We start from the raw sequence: 25775 nt of genomic DNA, 5'->3' as shown, positions 1-25775 counted from the left end.
AAGCAACCCCATCATCCCAAACCTGGAGTGCCTAGATGACCCAGTGAAACTGTGATGTCTCTGACCCCACATATACAGCCAGTAGCTCCTGGCTCAGTGACTTTTAAGTTGCTTTAAATCAGACCACCCTATGGATCTGCCCAGGGTCAGTCCTGGGAAGGACGGACTGACATTTCCTCCCTATCAACTGTAGAGGTCCTTCTACCTGCCCCCTGGTTTCCTAACCTGACCAATGTCCCTTCCTTTGGAAGACACAAGGGCTTGTGTGTCTGTCTGAGATGGGCAGCCCTGACAGCCAGGGGCCGTCACACTGGAGGGACACCGTCCAGGCAGGTGGTGCAAGGCGCTATGGTGGGCCGAGCCCTCACCTACCTGTTTTGTTCTTGTACTCAATGTCAAAGCCCGTGATGATGCTGTTCCCATCGAATCTCTGGGTCCAGCGCAGGTTCATGCTCCGGGCCTTCACCTCTCGGATTTCCAGCTCTGGGGGGTCAGGGGGCTCTGGGGAGTGGCAAGGGAAGGGGGCAGGGGTGAGGATGGCAGCAGAGAGCTTAGCCTCCTGCCGACCCTCTGCAGAGATCAAGGGATCTGTGCTGGGAGGATTGGAGACACAACGGTCTATCTGAGGGTCCTGAGCCCTGGAGTTTGGGCAAGGCAGCATAGGGATGGAGGAGAAACTTAGATCTAAAGGCTCAGAGGCAGAAGTGGGCATGCTGGGTCCCTGCTCTGTTCCCCTCTCTTCCTCAGCCCCTTTTGGAGGGACCCCTCACAGCTGATGGCCTGCTTCCCACCATGCAGAGCTCCCAGGTTTTCCATCTTGACTTTCCCTCCGCACACCTCCCCCAAGGTCTGGGCCTACAAATCCAGGTCTCCCACTTCTGGGGGCAACAGTGTGCTCCACAGGGCCTTCTGCCATCACAGACCTCACTGTCTGCAGTGTCCTGGAAGGACCCTATGGCACCACTCTGGGCAGGAGGGAGAGTGGACTGAGGCTTTTCCCCAGAGCTGTTTCCTGTCACTGCCCCTGGGTGTGGAGTGTCCCCCACTCTTGAGGGGAGTTGGCAGTGAGCACCAGGGCCCAGAGGAAGGGGCTGGGGACGTGGAGCAGGTGAGGTACCTTGTACCGTGAGCTGGATCAGGCCCCGGTCCTCCCCATATGAGTTGATGGCATGGCAGCTGAAGAACACAGAGTCCCCACGGTCAGCGGGCTTGAGCTGGGAGGCAGTCCGAGGGGCAGAGGGTGCGGAGAGAGGAAGGAATGGGGAGAGTCTTTTAGAGCCCATCTGCTGAAGGGGGCCCATCTAGTTGGGGATCAGCAAGACTACCTTCTTCTCGGAGGGAACCCACCCAGGGTTTGTCAAGAGTTCCTCTTCCCAGAAAGTTCAATGGATGGAAGTGTGGAAGAGTCTGTGCAGGGAAAGGTCAAGGGGTTTTAGGAGGGAGGGAGGGGCTGGGGGTCCACGAGAGAGGGGGCGCTGAGGGGGTCCCAGGATGGAGGGAGGATCTGAGGGGTCCAGGAGGGAGGGGAGAGGGAGGGCGTGGCTGAGGATCCCATACATTTAAAGTGTAGAGTTGTCAGAAAGGAGAGAGAATGAGGCTCAAGGCATAGGTTGGTGGGTGAAGGAGGGAAATAGGTAGGAAAGGAGAGGTATTTTTCGGGGTGGGGCTCCCAGACTCCTGTTCACTTCTTTTGGATTCAGATGCAATAGCTGTGGGCTCCCCACTTTCTGAGAGTCGGGTTCCCCCTGAGACGGGCATGGGTGCTTACCTTCAGCGTGGAGACAACCTCATCGCCGTTGTCCTTGGTGGCGATGGCATACCGCATGACGCGGTCGGGGTCGATGACCGTGTCCCCTTTCTCCCAGCGTATAATGATGGGTCGCTCGCCTCGTGCTGTGCAGTTGAGCTCCTTGGCGTGGCCCTTGATGGCGATGGTGGTGTTGGGGTGGGAGGTGATCATGGCTGGGACTGGAGAAGGGAGGAGGTGTAGGAGGTCCCAATGAGTGGGGAAAACCAGCCCTGGGAGGGCACTTGCCCAGCTCAGAGGCCCCGCCTCTGGCGGCCCCGCCCCTGGGTGCCCCGCCCCCTGGATAACCCGTCCCCTGGATGACCCCACCCCGTGGCTGCCCCTGCTTCGTGGCTGCCCCTCTCCCAGGAGCACCTCCGTCCAAGGGTTCCTGTTTAGTTGCTCAGTGGTATCTGACTGTTTTGCGACCCCACAAACTGTAGCCCTCCAGGCTCATCTGTCCATGAGATTTCCCAGGCAAGAATACTGGAGTGGGTTGCCATTTCCTTCTCCAGGGGACCTTCCCAGCCCAGAGATGGAACCAGAGTCTCCTGCGTTGGCAGCTGGATTCTTTACCACAGAGCCACTAGAGAAGCCCCATCTGCCCTTAGGGAGAGGGTCTAATAATGGTTGGAGGTGGGTACAGAAAACCTCACTGCCTGTCCCCTTTTCCCCGCACACCCATGACCTGGGCAGCCTCTGCCTTTATCAGGGGTTCTGATAGTCCATGGGCCCCTTTTCAGAATCAGTCTATCTATTCATTCATTCACTTTAAGGCAATAAACAGAATCCTTTGAATCCTTTGAAATGCATATCATACATAAAATGACAAAGGAAACCAGATATACCAAAGTATGGTTATACAAATAACATTCAAAAGCAAACTTTTGATATAGTTCATCACATAATATATATTCTTCACTATTCTCTATGAAATAAGATCTAGTGCTGAGTTACATTAGAACAATTTCATAATAGTGATAGTATAAATGATATTTTCAGATACTGCCACAGCTGTGATGCAAAAATACCTATTGGTCACAGTCACAGGTGCCGCTACCACTGTGGTTTGTTGCTTATGGTTCAGAATGGAAGTACAAAATTTCAGTTAGAAGTTAGCAAAAAAAAAAAAAAGATGCCGTTTTACCCCAGCCCCAATTCATGAGTCCCTTGAACTGGATCCATGCACCTTCGACAGGGAGGCCTGTGGACCCCAGATGACATGCCTGAGGTCTCTGCCTTGTGTCCATGGCTTACAGAGGTCAGCTGGTTTAGCCCTTGCTTCTAGACAGCAGGGCCCTCCCAGGCAGCTGAGAAACTCCCCAGTTCTTCCCAACAAAATGCAACAGAAAACCCTGGCCAGCAGCATCATAATTAACTCCTACAAGTGCATTAATAGGTTCCCCCACTCCACCCCTCACCACTGACCTGAAAAAAACAGTCATGAAACAACCGAGGCCCTGGCTGGCCATCAGGAGAGCCTCCCACTGCCGTGAGCAGAGGCCTCTCATTCTTGACCCCCTCTGGGCCTGAGCACCACAGCCAGCAGCAGGAGGAAGGTGGGGCAGAGGGAAAGATGGTCTCAGCCCCAGGGTCCTTGTCTCCTGGGAGGAGAGGGTAAGGGGAGGCGGAGGTAGAGACCTGCTTAAGCAACATGAACATGAAGAAAATCTGAGTTTTTCAGGGAGGTATTAGGAGAAATTGATTTTGGCGAAGGAACATCTGCAAGGGCATTACCCAGCCATTCAACAAACAATGATGGTGCTCCTACTAGGTGCCAGGGCCACACTGGGTTTTGGAGCTATGAGTGAGCAGGACAAACCTGACCTCTGGGAGTTTCGCTGCAGGGGTGAGAACAGACAGCACAACAGCAGTTCCAGGAAAGATTGCTAAGCACTGTGCTAGGAGAACTGCTCACCATCCGACGTGGAGTGATACAAATGGGGAGAGCAGAGGCAACGGAACCCTTGCGGGTGGAAACTGCTGGAACAAAGGCCCAGAGGCAGCGATGTGCAGGGCAGTTCCCAGAGAGGTAAGAGATCCAATACAGCTGGAGGACCGTCCTTGTCCTTGCCATTTCCTCACCCACTTCCCAGGAAACCTTGCCTCTTAGAGTACAGATCCCCAGGACTCTCTTCTTAGGAGGACCCATGAGCCATGCTAGAGTAGACACATTAGGGGGCGCTGCGGTTGACTGCAAGAATCAGACAGCATTCTCCACCCCTGCCATTAGGGGAGGACCTCTGCTCACACTGAGCATCCTCTCCTCACTGGCCTGCTTGGGTTATGGCACAAGAGGAAACTCTGTCTTCTCTCTCTTTATGCTCCCCACCCTGTGGACTCCCCTCTGGGTACCGCACCCCTGATCCACTTCAGTGGCTGCCCTTTCCTTTCCCTCCTAGCATCCTCAGGAATTCTCTGCCCTCCAGTTTTTTTTGGCTGGGCATGCAGGATCTTAGTTCTCTGACCAGGGATGGAACCCAGGACCCCTGCAGTGGAAGCTCAGAGTCCTAACCACTGGACCATCAGGGAATTCCTTTCTCTCCAGTTTTAAACACCTACTCAGACAACATTCTTCCCAGCATACTCTCCAGGGTCATCTGACTTCTAAGGACAAATAAGCCTTTGGAAAAAGGTGTGAAGGCAAAGCGCTGTAATGGTGTGACCTGGGATGCCAGTCAGTGCATGAGGGGACATCTGGAACCAGTGTGGGAGGTGAAGGGTGGTTTCTGGTGTCCCCTGAAGTCACCATGCAGCCAGCCGCCTCCTCTACCTTCTCTCACATGGGGCTGGATCCTGAAGGCAGTCCTGGTCCCCTGGCCCCTACACCAACATCTTAGCACAATCCTCAGCCCTGGCTCATCAAATAATGAAGCAGATAAATTTTATAATGCACGGCATTACACCAAGATATACAATAAAACTCGGAAGACAAATAACGAGGTGCAAGTTATAATGAAGAAAAAGCCTGCAGTCAGAGACATGAGAGTATGAATTATTGACTAAGGTTTTACACTCTCAAGGATGTGCAGAGGAATATTTCTCCATCAAAGATTTGCATAATTCACTTGTATAAACCTGGGTGGAATATAGAGTAAGATTTTACATCAACAAGTCGGGCCTTGCATTGCAGAAGCCTCCATTTTTCCTGAAGCACTGAAATGCTGGGATGTGGGGGTGGGGAGGGGCCTTAGGGCTGTTTCTGCTTCTCAGACGTGAATGGTCAGAGCCTGTGGCCCTGGGAGGCCTGAGCCCTGAGAGGCTCAGCCCCTTAGGCAAGAGGGCCTAGCCCCTAGGCAAGGGGAGTCCCTGCTATTAAGAGGCTGCTGCTGAAGCTGAAGAAGAGGCCAGGGGGTTTTCATGACAAGGGGTGTGGGTGGGTGTGTGTGTGTGTGTGTGTGTGTGTGAAGGGGGTGGGGGCACAGTCAAGCCCCAGCATAGGCCAGAGGCCCAAGGCAGAAGGGGAAAGGATGAGTCTTTCTTTGGTAGGAGGACTTCAAGGCTCTGTACCAGGGTGAGAAGCTGGCAGTTCATCCCTGTTCTGCTCTCCAGGTAGGGCTGCACCCACCTGTCCTGGGCCTGTGTGTGAATTACAAAGGCATTCCTCTGGCTGGCTGCCCCACGGTGCCGGGAGCCACAGCTTGGCCAGTAGAGTAGGAACTGGGTTCCAGACTCCACCTGCCCCTTAGTCTATGCACCTTTGAGCGTGCACAGCCTGTGCATCCATACACGCCAGTCCTGCCTCACAGAGTCTTCCCATGCAGGCTTGTTAAAAGAGACAGACATAGAGACAATCAGAGACAACAAGACCTCAAGAGCCTAACTGGTCCTTCAGTCCTGAGCATTAACCGCACCTGGGGTCAGGGGTGGGCTCTCTTCACCATTGTTACGGCAAACAGCAGCACACAGCAGACCCAGTGTTCTCATAGCCCCACAGCTCAGGGCAGGTTCAGGGGAGCCCATCTGTCAAGAAGAAGAGACTGCTTCTGTGGGCTCCCCCAGCTTGAAGAGCTTGGGGGCCAAGTGCATGTATTTCTACCCAGCTATGAGGTCTTTAACGCAGGCAACTTGAGTTCTCCAAGCCTCAGACTCACCATCTGTGATGTGAAGACATGGGTGTTAATCCCACAGAGCTGTTATGGGGGCAATCAGGGTCTGTATATATGAAGTGCTTGCCATGTAGCAACTCCTCAAGAAACCTGGATACTGTTCCTACCCTAAGGGTCTCATGTCCCTCTCCTGTTCTGAGAAAGGCATCAGATAAATACATGCATACCTTAAGATGTCACTTGCCAGCTATTTTACAGAATCACAAAGTCTTAGAATTGCAGAACCCAGATAGCAGTCATTATAGCAGCCACTAGCCACGTGGCTCTTGGCCATTAGAAACATGGCTGGTCCAAAGTAGGTTGTGCTGTGATGTAAAGTGTATCCTGGATTTCAAAAACACAGGAGGAAAAGAAAAAGAATGTAAAACAGCTCCTTAATAATTTTATGTTGATCACATGTTAATATTTTAGATATACTGGGTTACATAAAATATACTATCACAGTGAATCTTACCTCTTTCTTTTTACTTTTTTGAACATGTGACAACTAGAAGATTTTAAATTATATAGCCAGCTTTCATTTTGTTTCTCTTGAAAGGCATGGGTATAGATGATCCATGGGCTTCCCTGGTGGCTCAGATGGTAAAGAATGACCCTGCAATGTGGGAGATGTGGATTCGATCCCTGGGTTGGGTGATCCCCTTGAGAAGGGAATGGCAACCCACTCCAGTATTCTTGTCTGGAGAATTCCCATGCACAGAGGAGCCTGGTGGGCTACAGTCCCTGGGGTTGCAGAGTTGGACACGACTGAGTGACTAAGCACATAGATGATCTACACAGACCCTTCCTTTTACAAATGAAGAAACTGAGCTAAAGGCAAAGGAGGAAAGGAAAGATATACCCATCTGAATGCAGAGTTCCAAAGAATAGCAAGGAGAGATAAGAAAGCCTTCCTTAGTGATCAATGCAAAGAAATAGAGGAAAACAACAGAATGGGAAAGACTACAGATCTCTTCAAGAAAATTAGAGATACCAAGGGAACATGTCATGCAAAGATGGGCTCAATAAAGGACAGAAATGGTATGGACCTAACAGAAGCAGAAGATATTAAGAAGAGGTGGCAAGAATACACAGAACTGTAAAAAAAGATCTTCATGACCCAGATAACCATGATGGATGCTTTACATAACCACCTAGAGCCAGACATCCTGGAATGTGAAGTCAAGTGGGCCTTAGGAAGCATCACAACAAAGCTAGTGGAGGTGACGGAATTCCAGTTGAGCTGTTTCAAATCCTGAAAGATGATGCTGTGAACGTGGTGCACTCAATATGCCAGCAAATTTGGAAAACTCAGCAGTGGCCACAGGACCGGAAAAGGTCAGTTTCTATTCCAATCCTAAAGAAAGGCAATGCCAAAGAATGCTCAAACTACCGCACAATTGCACTCATCTCACATGCTAGTAAAGTAATGCTCAAAATTCAAGCCAGGCTTCAGCAATACGTGAACTGTGAACTTCCAGATTGCAAGCTGGATTTAGAAAAGGCAGAGGAACCAAGATCAAATTGCCAACATCCACTGGATCATTGAAAAAGCAAGAGAGTTCTGGAAAAATATCTATTTCTGCTTTATTGACTATGCCAAAGCCTTTGACTGTGTGGATCACAATAAACTGGAAAATTCTGAAAGAGATGGGAATATCAGACCACCTGACCTGCCTCTTGAGAAACCTGTGTGCAGGTCAGGAAGCAAGAGTTAGAACTGGACATGGAACAACAGACTGCTTCCAAATAGGAAAAGGAGTACGTCAAGGCTATATATTGTCACCCTGCTTATTTAACTTATATGCAGAGTACATCATGAGAAACACTGGGCTGGATGAAGCACAAGCTGGAATCAAGGTTGCCAGGAGAAATATCAATAACCTCAGATATGCAGATGACATCACACTTATGGCAGAAAGTGAAGAACTAAAGAGCCTCTTGATGAAAGAGCAGAGTGAAAAAGTTGGCTTAAAACTCAACATTCAGAAAACTAAGATCATGGCATCTGGTCCCATCACTTCATGGGAAATAGATGGGGAAACAATGGAAACAGTGAGAGATTTTATTTTCTTGGGCTCCAAAATCACTGCAGATGGTGACTGCAGCCATGAAATTAAAAGACACTTGCTCTTTGGAAGAAAAGCTATGACCAACCTAGACAGCATATTAAAAAGCAGAGACATTACTTTACCAACATAGGTCTGTCTAGTCAAAGCTATGGTTTTTCCAGTAGTAACGTATGGATGTTAGAGTTGAACTATAAAGAAAGCTGAGTGCCAAAGAACTGATGCTTTTGAACTGTGGTGCTGGAGAAGACTCTTGAGAGTCCCTTGGATTGCAAGGAGATCCAACCTGTTAATCCTAAAGGAAATCCTAAAGTTTTCAATATTCATTGAAAGGACGGATGTTGAAACTCCAATACTTTGGCCACCTGATGCGAAGAACTGACTCATTGGAAAGACCCTGATGCTGGGAAAGACTGAAAGCGGCAGGAGAAGGGGCCGACAGAGGATGAGATGGTTGAATGGCATCACTGACGCGATGGACATGAGTTTGAGTAAGCTCCAGGAGTTGGTGATGGACAGGGAAGCCTGGCGTGGTGCAGTCCATTGGGTCGCAAAGAGTCGGACACGACTGAGCAACTGAACTGAACATGGACCTTTCCTTTTACAAATGAGGAAACTTGAGGTTGCACAGGGAAGCAGTTTGCCCCTGGTCATACTAATAAACAGTATTAGTTATTATAGTCTACTCATTTGTATAGTAGATTCAGTTCAGTTCAGTCGCTCAGTCATGTCTGACTCTTTGCAACCCCATGAATCGCAGCACGCCAGGCCTCCATCACCAACTTCCGGAGTTCACTCAGACTCACGTCCATCAAGTCAGTGATACCATCCAGCCATCTCATCCTCTGTCATCCCCTTCTCCTCCTGACCCCAATCCCTCCCAGCATCAAGTCAGTGATACCATCCAGCCATCTCATCCTCTGTCATCCCCTTCTCCTCTTGACCCCAATCCCTCCCAGCATCAGAGTCTTTTCCAATGAGTCAACTCTTCACATGAGGTGGCCAAAGTACTGGAGTTTCAGCTTTAGCATCATTCCTTCCAAAGAAATCCCAGGGCTGATCTCCTTCAGAATGGACTGGTTGGATCTCCTTGCAGTCCAAGGGACTCTCAAGAGTCTTCTCCAACACCGCAGTTCAAAAGCATCAATTCTTCAGTGCTCAGCCTTCTTCACAGTCCAACTCTCACATCCATACATGACCACAGGAAAAACCATAGCCTTGACTAGATGGACCTTTGTTGGCAAAGTAATGTCTCTGCTTTTGAATATGCTATCTAGGTTGGTCATAACTTTCCTTCCAAGGAGTAAGCGTCTTTTAATTTCATGGCTGCAGTCACCATCTGCAGTGACTTTGGAGCCCCCCAAAATAAAGTCTGACACTGTTTCCACAGTTTCCCCATCTATTTCCCATGAAGTGATGGGACCGGATGCCCTGATCATCGTTTTCTGAATGTTGAGGTTTAAGCCAACTTTTTCACTCTCCACTTTCACTTTCATCAAGACGCTTTTTAGTTCCTCTTCACTTTCTGCCATAAGAGTGGTATCATCTGCATGTCTGAGGTTATTGATATTTCTCCCGGCAATCTTGATTCCAGCTTGTGCTTCTTCCAGTCCAGCGTTTCTCATGATGTACTCTGCATATAAGTTAAATAAGCAGGGTGACAATATACAGCCTTGATGTACTCCTTTTCCTATTTGGAACCAGTCTGTTGTTCCATGTCCAGTTCGAACTGTTGCTTCCTGACTTGCATACAGATTTCTCAAGAGGCAGGTCAGGTGGTCTGGTATTCCCATCTCTTTCAGAATTTTCCACAGTTTATTGTGATCCACACAGTCAAAGGCTTTGGCATAGAATTAGTAGTAGTATAGTATAGTATATTAGTATATATATTGTATATTAGTATATATATTGGTATAGTAGATTAGTAGGATATAATCTCTACTATACAGGGCTTCCCTCATAGCTCAGTTGGTAAAGAATTTGCCTGCAATACCAGAGTCCCCAGAGACCCCAGTTTGATTCCTGGGTTGGGAAGATCTGCTGGAGAAGGGATAGGCTACCCACTCCAGTATTCTTGGGCTTCCCTTCTGGCTCAGCTGGTAAAGAATCTGCCTGCAATGTGGGAGACCTGGGTTCGATCCCTGGGTTGGGAAGATCACCTGGAGAAGGGAAAGGCTACCCACTCCAGTATTCTGGCCTGGAGAATTCCATGGACTGTGTAGTCCATGGGGTCACAAAGAGTCAGAAACGACTGAGCAACTTTCACTTTCAATCTCTACTATTAGAGATATTAGGGAAGAGATGATTCTTAACACATGAAGCTCTAATACTAATGGTGGAAGGTGAGCTGATGCCATGAAAACTAGTGCTCAGGTCTTCAGAACATTGAATGACAAGCTCCAGATCACGTGTGAAGCATCATGCCTCGTTCTGGGCTCTCTACTTGACGGAGGACATTGACAAGCTGCACTGTGATCAGGAAGATGGACAGACTTCATGCAGTTTGAAGGGAGGCTGAAAACAACAGCTCTTTACACAGGGAGAAGGCAGGCCTCTTGTTTGGCCTGAGAAACAGTTTTCCAGGGGTGTTTGCTGTTTAGGGAAAGGGCTGCAGCAGAGGCAGTGAGCGCCCCACATTAGACAACCTGGGCAGCACAAAGAAGATTCCAGCGAGGCCTGGAGAGATGCTCATGCTTTGGGCCCCTGTGGATGTCCGGGTCTCAGGAGAGATGAAAGGTGGTGGGCAATCCGGCTCGCTGGGCAAGCTCTTCTTGCTTATAGGGGTTTGCAGCCCCTCGTTCTGGGCAAGAAGCAGGGGACCTGCCTCCTCTTTCCTTCCTGTCCTCCGCAGCCTGCCTGTCAACCACAGACAGGACTCTGCTGCTGCGCTCTCCTCCCAGACCCTGTCCAGGTCTCCCAGGTCCTGGGTGCCCTCCTGAGCCACACACTGGGGGCCTCCGCCTTTGTGGCTGCTGCACTTAAAGAGGCAGCCCCCTAACAGAGGGGAGCCCAGGGCAACAGTTGCCCCGCCCCATCTGCTCTCCAGTCCCCTGGTCTCCCCCTTGCTTCTTGCTCGGGATCAGAAGGTCTCTCTGCTCCACTGAATCACACTGATAAACACAATTGAACCCTCACTGCACCGAGACCCTGCTGTGCCCCAGAGTGCTTTCTGGGTTGAAAGCAGACCCGGAGAATTCCCGAGAGAGAGGTTCACGTGTAGTCACGTGGAGGGGCACATATATGCAATGTGTGCATTGCACACAATGTCAAAACCGCCCCCATCGGACCGTCACAAACACAGTCACCCTCACAGCCTACTCTCGATGGTTTTACTGCAAACTCACAGGTTGTGTGACACACATGTAACCTGATGTAGTTGTCAGTTGCATGTCAACAGTCTGATGTAATTGTCTAACACGTATCTACCCACAGCCCTGCATTACAAAAGCATACCCTTCCTCTACACACACACACACACACACACACACACACACATTTTTATGGCTGCCTTTTACTGAGAACGTCCTTGTACTACGTGCTGGCAGTATTCTAGTACTTTACATGAATTAAGTCATCTGGGGTAGGTACTGTTATTATTCCCCAGCTCCAAAGCCTGGGTCCCAATGTATTTCTTGACCAAGCGCCACAGCCTCCCTATGCCCACAGTACCCCTGATGGAGCAGGCTATCTGATGGATGCTCTGGCCTCTTGGTTCATTGCTCACTGGCCACCACCACCAATGACCATGAGAAGTAAGACTTACCAGCCTCACTTTCCAAGCGAGAGATGGGCAGGAGAGTGGGGGGAGGGGAGGGCTGTACACACAGGGCTGAGTTCTACATGACAAGCGCTAATAGCAGCCACAGAGGCAACACAGAGCCCCAGTAGGACACAGGAGGCTTTAATGAGATACAACTTCTCTGCTTTCCTGCAGTGTAATTCAATTAACAGCCAAGGAAACCTAATTTCTTTTTACAAAGAAGGGTGCGGTGAGAGATTCTCTGGGGACTGGGCAACAGGGAAAGGCCGGGCTTGAGGGCATCAGGGAGACCAAGTGGGTGAGCTGCCCCTGAATACACAACCCCTGTAGGTGGGGAGGGTGGGTTCTTTCCTGGGGTCCTGTGGGAGGTCCTGGGGGAGCTGGGCCAGTCTGATTAGAGCTTTACAACCCTGGCGCCAACCTCCAGCACTGCGCATGGCCAGACTGGGGCAAACCCTGGTAGAACCCAAAGGGGCTTCCTGATGACTCCCAAGGCCCTCTCCTGACACCCCATGTCACTGCAGATACCCCTCCTGTGGGCATCAAGCGTTCCTGGCATGGTGCATGTCATACTGCCATGTCCTTATCTCTGATTGTGAGACTCTCTGGGGTACAAGCACCCTGCTCAGGACCTAGCATGTATTTGTGGGAAGGATGCAGGATCCCAGGCTCTGGGCGCCTCTCCTGTGGCCTTAGAGCCTTGCAGAACTCTCAGATTTCCTCCTCCCGGGCCTGATGGGGCTTTACTGGCAGGAGCCACAGAAAGGAGAAAGGCACTGGCCGCCTGGCCCTGCCCCTGCCACAGCGGACTCAACCCCCTCCCCGCGCTCCAGGGCTCTCCTGGGGCAGCAAGGCTAGGGGAGAGGAAATCAATTTCAGAAACAAGACAGTTGTCAGAATCTGATGTAACCGCTTCCCGTCTGTGAAATTACTCGCAGGCTGGCTCCTGTCACCCCCAGGTCCTGCCCAGACCAGCTGCTATTTACATTTTAATTTGATGTGAGAGGCTGATAGATTTTTAAAACACCAGGAGACAGCTCTGCTTCCTCTCACCCCCAAGCATCCACAGACTTTCTGACCAGCCCCTCAGGCTTGGGGATGGAGACCTAGGGCCCCTGGACCCTGCTATGAGGATTATAAACTCTGCACCTACTTGGACTCTCCCTGGCCCCTCCAGCTTCCCCCTTCTCTGGGGCCCCATGCATAAGCTGGGTTGGGCTGATCTTTGCAGTTTAAGAGCGCGGGAACATCCTTATCAGGACGTTCCTGTTAAGAAGGTGGCCCGGGGGCTTTTAGCACCAAGAGTACTAGTGAGGCAATGGAAGCTCAGAGAGGCTACGTGGTCTGTCTAAATAGTCACACAGCTGGGGAGTGCCAAGGAGACGCCCCAAGCCCCCTGACAGCTCACCAGCATCCCTTCCTCTGGTTCCATCCAGACTTTTCTCCTTCTGCCCTGGTGGGCTGTTCGCCCATCCTGGGCTTTGTCCCAGAAGTGGGAAGCTGGGTGGGAGTGACATGACAGGGAGGAATTCTAAAGGGAGAGCAGGAAGCTGAGAACTGGAGGAGGGCTGGGCCAGGGGGCCAGGGGGCCAGGCCAGGGCTGGCCGGGCCTGGGGGCAGGAGTTAGGGAGGCGATGAGTTGGCCTCTGTCTCTGTGCCCCTCCCTCTCTTCCGCTGGTGATTGGAGCTCAGCTGGTGTTTCTGACAGTCCCCGAATCACCAGAGAGGGAAGATTCAGTTCCTAATACCCAGAGGAGAAGAGCAGCGCGTGTGGGAAGGAGGATGTGGAAGAAAAAGGGCGTGAATGCCACCAGCTGTTGGGAGAGGCCTGATAAAATGGGAAAGAGGTGTGGAATGCTACGCTTCAAAAGGAAGCTTGGGGGACTTCCCTGGCGGTCCAGTGGCTAAGACTCCACACTCCCAATGCAGGGGGCCCGGGTTTGATCCCTGGTGGGGGAATTAGATCCCGCATGGTGCAACTAAGACCCGGTGCAGCCAATAATAAATAAAATAAATACATATTTAATAATAAATAAAATAAATACGTATTTAAAAAAAAACAAACAAAGGAAGCTTGGGGCACCAGTACAGGATAATCCTAGACGTTTATGTTATTGAGGCCTTACTATTTGCTAGACACTATTCTGCATTCCTTTAAATGCATTAACTCATTTAATCCTCACAACAACAACCCTGTTTTTACTCCCACTTTACTCAGATGGTAAAGAATCTGCTCACAATGCAGGAGACCCCGACTCCATCACTGGGTTGGGAAGATCCCCTGGAGAAGGGAATGGCAATGCCCTTCAGTATTCTTGCCTGGAGAACTCCATGGACAGAAGAGCCTGGCGGGGGTCTCAAAGAGCTGGACACGGCTGAGCGACTAACACTTTCACTTACAGATGGGCAAACTAAGGCTTAGAGAAGTAAATCGCCCAAGGTCACACAGCTAGAGAGCAGCAGAGCCAGGATTCAGGGCACCTGTGATTTTACCGCTGATGTGACGCTGGTCGAAGAAGGGCAGGAGGTGGGGGAGCAGAAGGGGCATGCAAAGACCCCCGTGTCCCTGCAGAGAAGTGCAGCCACACTGTGGGTGAAGCAGAAGGGTCTGGGAGCCGGGACACCCAGGGGTTAGGCTGTTCTGTTTTTCCATGTGGATGGCCTGGGAGAGGGGCTTCAGGAGCTCCTCCTCACAAGGTCTGAGGGAAGAACCACAGGGCTGGATGGTTCTCCCCTCCCCATTCAAGTGGATGCCCCTCTGGTCCTTCCTCTCCTCAGGGAGGACGACCTCAAGGCCAGGAAGGTTGGAAGAGCAGCAAAGTCACGGTATTCTTCCCCGACCCCAAGGACCCGACTTGACTGTCTCAGGAAGTCCTTCTGAGAGTCTAACCGAAATCTCTCCAGGAGTCCCATAGTTTTTTTGTTTTGTTTTGTTTGGGTTTTTTTTTTTTTTTTTTTGCTAACAAGGATGCACTCTCTGGCAAGTTGAAATGCTTTTCTGGATGGACTCCTTCTTCTCCAGGGGACAGCACATGCCCTGAAGGCTCAAGAGAGTTCTGCAGGCCCTCCTCCCCAGGGGAGAAGGGAGCTGCCCAGCTGGGAGGCTCGCATCTCCTTTTGTTTCTGAAAGGATTACAGGCACCCATTCACCCATTTGAGGTGAGTCGGCCCCTCCTTCCCCCCAACTCAGCCCACTTCCCCCCCTCCCCGCGAAAGCTTGTGTCTCTGCTCCTTGTTAACAAGATCCCGACAAGAACCACAGGCTGTTTGGCGGTGTGAGATAAGCTGCCACAAAGGGGCATTGTTGGCGCGTGGGGTGGTCGGCCCAGGGTGGGGTAGGGCGGGAGAAGCTCTGCGCTCAGCCCTGGCAGCCGTGCCAGGCTTCCCCAGGGAAGGGCTGGTTGGGGTGGGGGGAGGTGCCTTCTGGTGCCTGCTTTGTTTTTTCCTTCTTAAAGAGCCAGGGCCTAGCGTTGTTAATTTGATTGCACCCACTTCGGCTTCTTGTCTCCCCTGATTAGCCGAGCTCCACCTGAAGCATGAGATTAATTCAAATTGCATGGAAGCAATCAGCCTTGGCTCCAAGAGCTGGTGGGGAGGTGCCGGGGGAACCCTAGCCATCCACTGCCCGTGTGCATGGGGCACAGAACTGACAAACAGCGTGTGCTGAAGGGGGTGGGGTGCGGGTCATGGAGAACCGTGGAGCCTTTGACATTTGGACCGCAGCCCTGTTTCTGCTGCCTGGTGGGCCGGCCGAGGCCTTCAAACTCACCAGGCCTCACTTTCTCCAGCCTGAAAATGGATCAGTCAGTCCCTCTCTTGGCTGCTTGCTGAGAAGCAGAAGCACAGGGTCAGGGGTCGGGAGGTGGGGTCCAGTTTTCTCACATGAAGGTGAGACCTCGTTTTCCCTCGCCTCTGGTCTTCTACACTCCCCAGAATAACAGGAAAATGATAGCAATAATGAAAATAGCTGATGTTTATTGAATGTTCATTATGTGCCATGCACCCTGGTTAATGCTCTATTTGAATTATTTCATTAAATCCACCTGCTCCAACCCAAGGGGGTGGGTAGTACTTTTATCCCCACCTTAGAGATGAGAAAACACTCAAGTCTGAAATGAGCCTGAACATCAGAATCCTTTCAGAGGCAAAAGGAGACATTGCCCATCTTTAATTACTCGGAAGGTAGTATTTCGGGGTCATCGCTGCAAATGCCCTAAACTTTCCTGCAAAAGACCCACAGTACATACACATATGCTAAGCTTTGCAGGCCACAGTTCTGTGTTTCAGTGACTCAATTCAGTGGCTGTAGCTCTGAAAGCAGCCACAGGTAATAGGGTATGAAGGATGGGCATGGCCGTGCTCCTGCAAAAGGGGTAGCTGGCCAGATATGGCCATCGGCCGTTTGCTGACCCCTGCTCTAGGGCTAATGCACAGGGGAGGCTGGGCTCGTCAGCTCTTGACCAAGAAAGAGTTTTGGTGAGGAGGCTGGGTATTCAGACAAGGGCAGTGGTGGCATCCTGAAAAGGAGGGCACTTCTGCTCCCAGAGTTCTGGGAAGCATGCAGCTGTGAACACTAAACCACTGGGCCTGGGGATTCTTGTGGTTTGAGTCGTGTTCCCCCCAGAGATATCTCAAGTCCTAGATTTTGGTACCTGTGAACATGGTCTTATTTGGAAATAGGATCTTTGTAGATATCAACTATTAGTAATGTCTGGGGACTTCCCTGGTGGTCCAGTGGCTAAGACTCCAGGCTCCCACACTGCAGGGGGCCCCAGGTTCGATCCCTGGTCAGGGAACTAGATCCCACATGCTGCAACTAAAGATCCCGTGTGCCACAACAAAGATGGAAGACCCTGAGTGCCACAGCTAAGACCCCGCGCAGCCAAATAAATACACATAAAGAGATAATTTTTAAAGAGATGTCTTCCTGGAGTAGGAAGGGCCCTTAGTCCACTATGACTGGTGTCCTTATAAGGAGAGGGGAGACACACACAGAGGGAAGCTGGTGTGAAGACACCCAGGGAGATGCAGGCAGAGACTCCAATCCGAGGGAGGGATGCCAAGGATGGCTGGCAACCACCGGCAGAGGCAAGAAAAACAGGTTCCCTTAGAGCCTGCAGAGACAGCACAGCCCTGCTGGCACCTGGAATTTCGAGGCTTCTAAAACTGTGGGAGAATATAATTCTGTTCTTTTAAGCTACCTGGTTTGTGGAACTCTGTTACAGTGGCTCTAGGGAGCAAACACAAGGTTCCAGTGTGTGATAGAAATTCCCCACGCCGAGTTTCCAAGAGGACAGTCACAGCCAGTCCCCGTGGAGCTGGAGGGGCTGCCTGAGGTAGGAGGTTGTGGGCTTCACTGCCCTTGCTCTGCGGGGAGCTCACCCCTATCACACCCTCAGCGCTGTGGACAGCACCTGGCCCTGGGGTGGGCACCCGCTGCCCGTGGAAGTGGCAGACCTGGGCATGAATCACACGAGCAGGAGGAAGTTTTCTCAGAATCTTGACTTTGCAGGTCTCAAGTCTCCGTCGACCTGAGAGGCCCAGATGGGAGCCTGATGGCGTTCTGAGGACAGTCCACGGGGCTGCAAGGGTTGTAGGACACGACGGAGCACGCAACCCCTGGGATCTAAGACCAGCTGACCTGAGGTGGAGCTGATGTAATAATGACGGAAATAACGTGTACAATAAATGTAATATACTTGAATCATTCTGAAACCACCCCCCGCCCCAGGCCATGGAAAAACTGTCTTCCATGAAAGCGGTTCCTGGGGCCAAAAAAGTTGGTGACTGCTGCCCTGAAACACCAAGGGCTTCTGCAAGGTAGGTTCTGGAACTGTGCTCACATGCCCCACCAGGCCTCCACTGGCACAGCAAGTATCACTCACTCGTTGAGCTCTGTTTATGCCTCAGGGGCGGAGGCAAAGGGAGAAAAAGGTCATGACTTCTCTGAACAGAGGAGCAATCTGAGCCTCAGGGAGAGAGAGGGACTGACCCCGGTTTATCCAGAAGCAGTAGGGGCACATGGGGACAGGAAATCAGGACTCTTGTCTCCCTGGTCAGGATCTTCCTGTCTGCTAAGCTACAGCTACTCATTTTGGCCTCCCTGGGTCCTGCATAGGGTGGGTGGGCTCAGACTGGGACCTCCTGACCAGGGTTCAGTGGGGGCCGCAGGAGGGAGCCTGGCCTGGTGACAGGATGTCTCCAGCCTGGGTGCCTGGAGCATGGTCGAGAAAGGGAGGAGTGGGTTCTGGGCAGCCGTGTCCTTTGGTTATAGGTTCCTTGCCCTGTGGGAAGGGTGGGGGCTGAGGAGGGCAGAAGAAGCTCTAGAGCAGGAGCCCTGGCCACCAGGTCCAAGGGAGGGGCTGCTTCTGCCCAGCAGAAGGAGTTTCCTTTGAGCAAGTGTGAAATTAGGACCATCTCAGGTCATTGGATACACAGTTGTCTTTCCAAGGTTTCGCATCCCAGTCTCTGCACCAATGGTCAACCGCTGGTAGGTGACCTGGTCTACCCAGGCCCCGGACTTCCTTCCACCAGGGTGAGCCCCACTCCCTCCACTCCCCCTACTCCCCATTTGGCTCCTCCTCTCCTCCCTCCTGAATTCTGTGGTTCTGCAGCTGCCTGTGAGCTCTGGAGGGCTCTTGGATCTGGCTTTAATTGGTCTGACATTTTGCTAAACAAACAAATCAAAACCCAGACCAAACAAAGAGCCCTTATAGGTTTAATCGGCCATGGGCTTTGCCTTGGGCCCATCACTGGAGCCTTCAAAGAGTGGAGGGGAGTCTGGGGGTGAAACAGAGCCTGTCTAGTCAGGTAACCTGTGGCACAAAGGGACGACTGAGTCCTATGCAGCAGTGGCATCAGAACACAGCTGGCTCTTGCACCTCAGACTAAGCGGCATTTCTTTGTACCTGACTCTTGGTGAAGCATTCTCCCTGAAGATGCTTTACTTTTGCCCCACTGTCAGATGGAGGAGGGACTGCCTCCTCCTCCTTTTGGTCATTATCTTTCTTGTTTCATTTTACATTTTAACAGGGAGATAAAAGGTAGCCCCGTGGACGCAGTGTTTTCATCTGTTAATTACATTTGTTTTTCAACCCAGTTCTGGGAGGTGGCCTGGTGCCCTGAAAGGGCGATGTGCATAGCGAGAATCATAGACTGTCTGAGCCGATGGGGACCCTGGGATCAGCTATGCACTAAATTCTAGTGCAGGCCTCACTGTACAGATGAGGAAACTGACGCCCAGAGCAGGGAAAGGATGGCTCGTGGATACAGAGCCAGTGAGTCACAGAGCTGGGACCAGCAGCCAGTCTTCCATCTCTTGGTCTGTGCTCTCTCTATCAAAATGTGAGTCCACAGAGGCAAGCACCTGTCTCAGCTGGGATTCTATCACTCAGTCACCTTGATCCAGGATCTTTCCTTCCCCAAGAAGGAACTACCGTGCGCCAACACCACAGGCTGGGTATGGGCTTTGTAAACTGTCAAATGCTGTGCTGTGACAGTGCTGAGGCTGGGCTGTCCGCTTAGGTATGCATGGCCTCAGCAGCACCCACATCCTGGGGGTCAGGGAGGACTGGGGACCAGCTGGGCCTGGATGGTTGCCAACAAGCGTGTCCAGGGACTAGGAAAGCTGTTTGCTCCCTCTAACAAACTCTTAGAAATTTCAGGCCTTGAGGAAAGAAATACCCCAAGAACCAGCTCTGGAATCCCAACCTGCACTAGACTCCTGGGCTCCTGCAACTCTTATTTGGTGCCTGATATTAAGAGTCAACACTGCATAGAAAGAAAGCATTTTGCTTCCAAAACCCACAAGCACCTCATGTGTATCCTCCCTGCCTATGGAGAAGGCAATGGCACCCCACTCCAGTACTCTTGCCTGGAAAATCCCATGGACGGAGGAGCCTGGTGGGCTGCAGTCCATGGGGTCGCTAAGAGTCAGGCACGACTAAGCGACTTCACTTTCACTGTTCACTTTCATGCATTGGAGAAGGAAATGGCAACCCACTCCAGTGTTCTTGCCTGGAGAATCCCAGGGACAGAGGAGCCTAGTGGGCTGCCGTCTATGGGGTTGCACAGAGTCAGACACGACTGAAGCGACTTAGCAGTAGCAGTATCCTCCCTTCACTCTCCACCAGAAACCCTAAGTTCCACCTGGAATGCATGGACTTGCCTGCCTCCACAGTCTCGCAATACTTTGTCCTCATCCTGGAATGGAATGACCTTTGCTTCCATTGCTTCTTGTCGGCATCCTTCTCATCATTCAAGTCCTACTTAGCAACTACTCCTGTTGTGGAACTTCTCTTAATATTCCCTTGATGGCTACCCAAATTAAAATCGATCCTGATTCTCTTTGTATCCCCTTGTTTGTAGCTTTTTAAGGCACTTATGGGCTTTCCTGGTGGCTCAGATGGTAAAGAATCTGCCTGCAATGCTGGAGACCTGGGTTCGATCCTGGTTGGGAAGACCTCCTGGTGAAGGGAATGGGTACCCACTACAGTGATCTTGCCTGGAGAATTCCATGGACAAAGGAGCCTGGTGGACTACAGTCCAAGGGGTCACAAAGAGTCAGACATGACTGAGTGACTAACACTTTCCTATCGCTTCATGTACCGTAGCTATTTTGGGTGTATGTCTATGTCCTCTTCAAGATACTAAATTCCCTGAGGATAGCAACTCCATTTTATCCGTCACTAGATTTTCAGCACCTAAAACTAATGATTGCTAATGATTATCGGATGTGAGTTTTGAGCCAGGTACTGTGTTAATGACGTAAGTGCGTGTCTCACTTGAATTTCACCAATGAGTAAATGTCATTATAGCTTCAAACTTACCGAGGAGGAAACTGGGGCTTACAGAGACCATTTCTTGTCCAAGATCCCACAGCTATCAAGTGGCAGAGTTGAAGTTTGAACCCCAGTTTGTCTGGTTCTAAAGTCTGTGCTCTAATCCACAGAGTTTTATGGATTATTTAGTGAGGGCCCAGAGAGCCTCTGTTATCATTGGAAACCATCGGGGTCAATGGTGAGGACACTTTCCAACAGAGGTCAACCACAAATGTCCAGTTTGACCCGTGAATGCTTTTTATGGTGTATGTCTCTTTGTTATATTACGTTCTTACTTCTACTTGGCTAATGTGGGGATGAAGTTCAGTTTGCCCTCCGACAGGTCACATGAGTGTGAGGTCTGACAGTGAGGAGCCGTATAGGGGCAACATTTTCCTGAGAGTGTTAGACGCATCAAGGAAAGCTGTGCCGTTGACTTTGCAAACGGCAGGTTTTTCCGTAGCTGGCCTGCAGGTGAGCGGGGGAGCGTTGGTGTGGGCTGTCTGAGATGGACTGAGGGATGACCAGGAAGGGCTTTGCCCTGGCAATCCCTTGTGTGACTCACGCACTCGGATCCTGTGGGTTTTTCCCCATCTACCTGTGGCCTGTGGGGAGGTGGGAGAGGTTGAGGGACAATGAAGGAGGAAGAGGGCAGGGGAGGTGGAGGTGGGGGTTGGCGGGAAGGATGTTCTTGGGGAGGAGCTGAGCGTAGGTTGCCTGGAGCAGTGTGCCCACAGAAAAGCAGCAGGACGCACAGCAGAAGCTCCCAAAGGAGGTTGGGAGCCCCTGGCCCCTTCCCCGTCCCCCTCCCGCCCCCGGAAGTATCCCATGGTCACAGGAGACTCTTCTGGCAGCCAGGTGCTGTGTGAATGATTCAGGCCACCACTGAAAAGCAGTCAGACCTCCAGCCCCCAGCAGAGGCCCCGGCCTCACTCAGCCTCCACACTGACTGCCCTTGGACCTCAAATGCCCCAGCTCCTGCTTCCCGCTCTCCTGCTGGCTTTTGGGGTGGTGTGGGGGCCTTTAGTGTGGCTGGCGGGTCACTGGGGAGAGTAGGGTGGAAACAGGAGGAGGCATTGTGATGGAGAAAGGCTGTGAAGAAAGGGCCATCCGAGGCGTGGGGGCCTTTAGTGTGGCTGGCGGGTCACTGGGGAGAGTAGGGTGGAAACAGGAGGAGGCATTGTGATGGAGAAAGGCTGTGAAGAAAGGGCCATCCGAGGCAGCACCTGTGGGTGATGGTTTGGGGGACCCCGGGTGTGCAGACGGTGTGGGGGCACAGCTGGACGGCAGCCTGTGGGGAGGTTGGAGGAGGAGAGGGCAGAGGGCTGGATGAGCAGAGCAGAGAGACTGTGTCACAGGTGGCAGATGAGGGAGGCGCAGTGAGTGGGAAAAACCTGGAGGAGTTTGTGGGACGGTGCAGATGCAAACCTAGGGAAAGCCCTTGTGAGTGCGCCTTACTGTGGAAGGAGGCGGAGCCAAGTGACAAAGCGGCTGAAACAGGACAAGGGTGGGGGGGTGGCGGGAGGATCAAGGGCCAGATTCTGCCCACCAGTGACAAGGAGTGCAGAGCTGCCGTCATCCCTTGAGAAGAGGGGCCAGAGGTGGACACTCCTGTGAATGTGGGTGGCTGAGCGTGTGATCTGCTGCTGCACGCACGTGCTCATGAGGCTGCCCTGGATTTACAAAACATGCTCTTGTAGCTCCTGCCTGGGCTCTGAAGTGAGGACGGACGGCCCAGACAAATTCAGGTCTGGGGGGCGGGGGGAGGTGACTTGCCCAGGACCCCCAGGACATCAGGAACAGCCTGATGTGAACTGGTTCTCCTCACACACCTCCCACCTCCTGATCACCACATCCCCCATCACCCATGTCTGACTCATTGACACAGAGGAACCATGGGCCCAAAGATACAGCCACGCTTGCCAAGTGTAATCCTTTAACTTAGAGGAAAAGAGCAAAAACCAAAAAAAAAAAAAAAAGGGGGCTGAGAGTTTGAGCTCTTTTTTTCCTGCTGACAGTGGGGAGATAAGGATCAAACAGCCAGGCTAGTTCCACGAGGTGCCTACTATTCCTCTTGCCTCACGCAGACAGAATTAGCAGTGTTCTCCTCTCCCTGGCTGAGGGATGTAGATTGATTGCCTGGTTTTATTAAGGACAAAGTGCTTTTTGATAGTGTGAGGGAAGCAGCTCCCCAGGGCGGGGATTCCGGCGCCTGGAGCTCCCTGAGCATCGATCGATGGCCGGGGTTTCCCCGTCTTGTGCTGAGCTGAACATGGGTTCGGCAAACGATAAAGAAACTATGACTCTTAAAGGCGGGGCCTCCAGGGAGATGCAGACCGCACTCTGGGCACTGCTCTCATCAGCCTTTCCTACATGTACCCTGGAGGGTCTCCCATTAAAACCAAAACTGGTGGCTGACTCTCCGATGGCCTACTGGGTGCCAGGTACCATACTGGTTGCATTACACACGCCATCTGACTTGCTTTTGATATAAAACATAACAGGTAAGGTGCTCTCATGACTCTCATTTTTGTACAGCAGGAACATGAGATACAGAGGCCAGGAAAACCCAGAGAGGTCACAGTGATTATGCCCAGAGTCACAGCTGGCTTGGTCAGATGCTAAAACTCAGGGTTTAACTGCTCTTCTCTGTGGCCTGTGGTCTGTTTCAGACACTGTCCTGACATGACTCTTAGGGGCCTACTACATAGACCCCTAACAGCATGAAGGGATAGGTTTGCCCAGTAGGAATGTCTGTGGGTGACTTAACAGAACTCAAGGCTATTCCAGACTTCAAGGCGATTGATTCCGACTCTAGGTCTGGGGATTTAGAAGCCAGAGGTATGGCACCGAGCTAAGGTGAGTTGTATTGCTCTTTTGCCCTTTCTGAATTGTCTTCCCTTTTCCACGATCATTTCCTGGGCTAAGCACAATGATTTTGTGAGCCTAGTGGGCTGGGAACGAACCTAGCACAGGTGAGTAAAGGAACCTAAAGATGTGAAGTCACTTGCCCAAAGCCAGGAAGATCAAAAGGTGGACCTGGAATCAGAACCCAGATCCCACAGGCCTTTCTCCTATACTGTGTATATGATCTCTTCTTTTCTAAGCCACTAACAGGTTATACACAAGCAGGCATACATTAAATAACAGAAGAAAAAATTGTTCGATATGACTATTCAGATGGAATTGCCAACCTACAGAGCAAAATAAATAGGCTGTCACATGATACTTTGGTATAGTAAATGCTTCCCTACTGGCTCAGTCAGTAGAGAGTCTGCCTGCAATGCAGGAGACCCGAATTTGATCCCTAGGTTGGGAAGATCCCCTGGAGAAGGACATGGCAGCCCACTTCACTATTCATGCCTGGGAAATTCCATGGACAGAGGAGCCTGGTGGGCTACAGTTCTTGGGGTCACAAAGAGTCAGACATGACTTAGTGACTTCACCTATTTATCATGATAAGAGCAGAGTGAGCTGGGGCCATTCACAGTGAGGCCATTGTCTCAGATGAGAGTGATTTTGAATCCCTCCTCAGAGTTCCTAAGCCCACCTCTGCCTAGGAATCCTTCCTGCCTCCCTCTCCGAGAAGGAGCAAGGGAAACCAGGTGGGGAGGCAGGGTGAGTGCAGAGATGGGTCTTGGCCTGCGATCAGGGAGTGCTGGGAGGGGCTCATGGGGGCGAAACTCACTCTTCACGGTGAGGAACATGGACTTGCTAATGTCGGTGCCCACGCCGTTGCTGGCCTGGCAGAGGTAGTAGCCGATGTCCTCTTCCAGGACGTGGCGGATCAGCAGCGAGCTGTTGGGCAGGATCTGGATGCGGCCGGTGAGGGGCACTGGGTGGTATTGCTGGGGGTTCCCGCTCCCTGCAAGGAGGCAGAAGAGAGGAGGGCCGGTGGCCGGGTCGGGGAGTGAGCTGGGAGGATCACAGTGCCTCAAGGAATGGCCCGGCACCTTTCTTTTGCTGCTTTAGGGCCATTCTGAAGCATCCCCAAAGGGCTGGGAGCTCACACAGTTCCTGTTTCCTGGGAAACAGGAAAGACCCTCACAGAGGTCTGAGCCTGCCCCAGATCTGAGGAATGGAGATGGACTCGGGGCCTCAGCTCGATGCCCGCCTTGGCACTGAGCTTCCTTTGGGCTGAATTTCTTGGAGAGGAAGAAAGAGTTATTTTTGGGCCACTTGGCAATCGGCAAAGGGAAGACTGAACCCTTGTGTGGTACTTGCCTGGTCTTAGGCAGTCAGGCCTGGGAAAGAGGCCAGCCATCCTCCAAGGTTGGGGGTGGGTAGGGCTTCAAATCTCTCTTCCCCTTCCCCCAGAGTCAGCCATGGACACAGTAAGGATAAGAGGTTGGTGTGGGACTTAGTCAGATACCAAATGCATCCTTGGGATGAAGTTGGGTTCCAAGAAGGGCAGAGATCCAAGAATAGGTTTGACAAGTAAGGATCAGGGGTCGATGAGGCTCTGGGACCCCAGGGCGGGCTGGGGAGACTTGGGGAGGGATAGGGAAAGTGGATTGGATTGAGTTCTAGAGCTGGAGAGAAGACAGCAGAGGTCAATCTACAGGGACAAGAGGAAATTTAGAACTAGCACGACCCCAGCTGTTCCTCATCCATAGACCCTTGTGGGGGGCTGAGGAGGACCTCCTGTTCAGGTATAGCCTGGGGTCCCTGAGAGCTCAGAACCTAGGACCAGGAGTCCTGCGTAGGGACTAGGCTTCAGTTGCATTAGCATCCTCCCCTCCCCACCCGGCTGTGTCAGAGATGCTGGCTGGCCAGGGACTTACCTTTGGCATGCTTCCACATGACCTTGGGTGGGGGGTAGCCATCCACCGAGCAGTTGAGCACACCAGCCTTGCCATAGATGCCATCCTGGTTGTTGGGCTGCACCACGAATCGAGGGGGCACTGCAGAAAGAGGGGGGGTGGGGGAGGAACAGATCAGCTTGGTCTCTGATAGGTTTCCTGGGGCTCTAGGCACCTTCTAGGTAATGTCAGCCCTGCCTGGACCATTACAAAATTGGGGAGCAGGCATCTCTGAAACCCAAGATGTTGAGAGCTTTTGCCAGTCATATTAGGTTGGACATTGGGAATTCTGAGTGCCAATTCTGACATCACCAGTGACCAACCGAGTCTTCCTCTCATAAGGCCTCAGTTTCCCAGAGAGTAAGAGGTTTGAGCCTCTTGATCCTTAAGGTCCCTGCTGGAGTCAACTTTCTCTGAGCCTGTGATTCAGACTGGGAATCTAGAGAGCCTG

General features: G+C 51.7%; 1 protein-coding gene across 1 annotated transcript in view; it reads right to left on the bottom strand.

Moving 5' to 3' along the window:
* DSCAML1 (DS cell adhesion molecule like 1) overlaps positions 1-25775 on the bottom strand; it is a 365718-nt gene that overhangs the window by 49286 nt on the left and 290657 nt on the right. The window contains exons 10-14 of the mRNA XM_027563620.1: positions 25307-25426; positions 24211-24387; positions 1769-1968; positions 1118-1214; positions 373-501 (exon numbers count right to left, since the gene is read on the bottom strand). Of these exons, the coding sequence (XP_027419421.1) occupies positions 373-501; positions 1118-1214; positions 1769-1968; positions 24211-24387; positions 25307-25426 (723 nt within the window). The remainder of the gene's footprint in view (positions 1-372; positions 502-1117; positions 1215-1768; positions 1969-24210; positions 24388-25306; positions 25427-25775) is intronic.

The sequence above is a fragment of the Bos indicus x Bos taurus genome, chromosome 15 (assembly GCF_003369695.1).
Source record: "Bos indicus x Bos taurus breed Angus x Brahman F1 hybrid chromosome 15, Bos_hybrid_MaternalHap_v2.0, whole genome shotgun sequence".
Lineage (NCBI taxonomy): Eukaryota > Metazoa > Chordata > Mammalia > Artiodactyla > Bovidae > Bos > Bos indicus x Bos taurus.
This window is presented reverse-complemented; position numbering and strand designations above follow the sequence as displayed.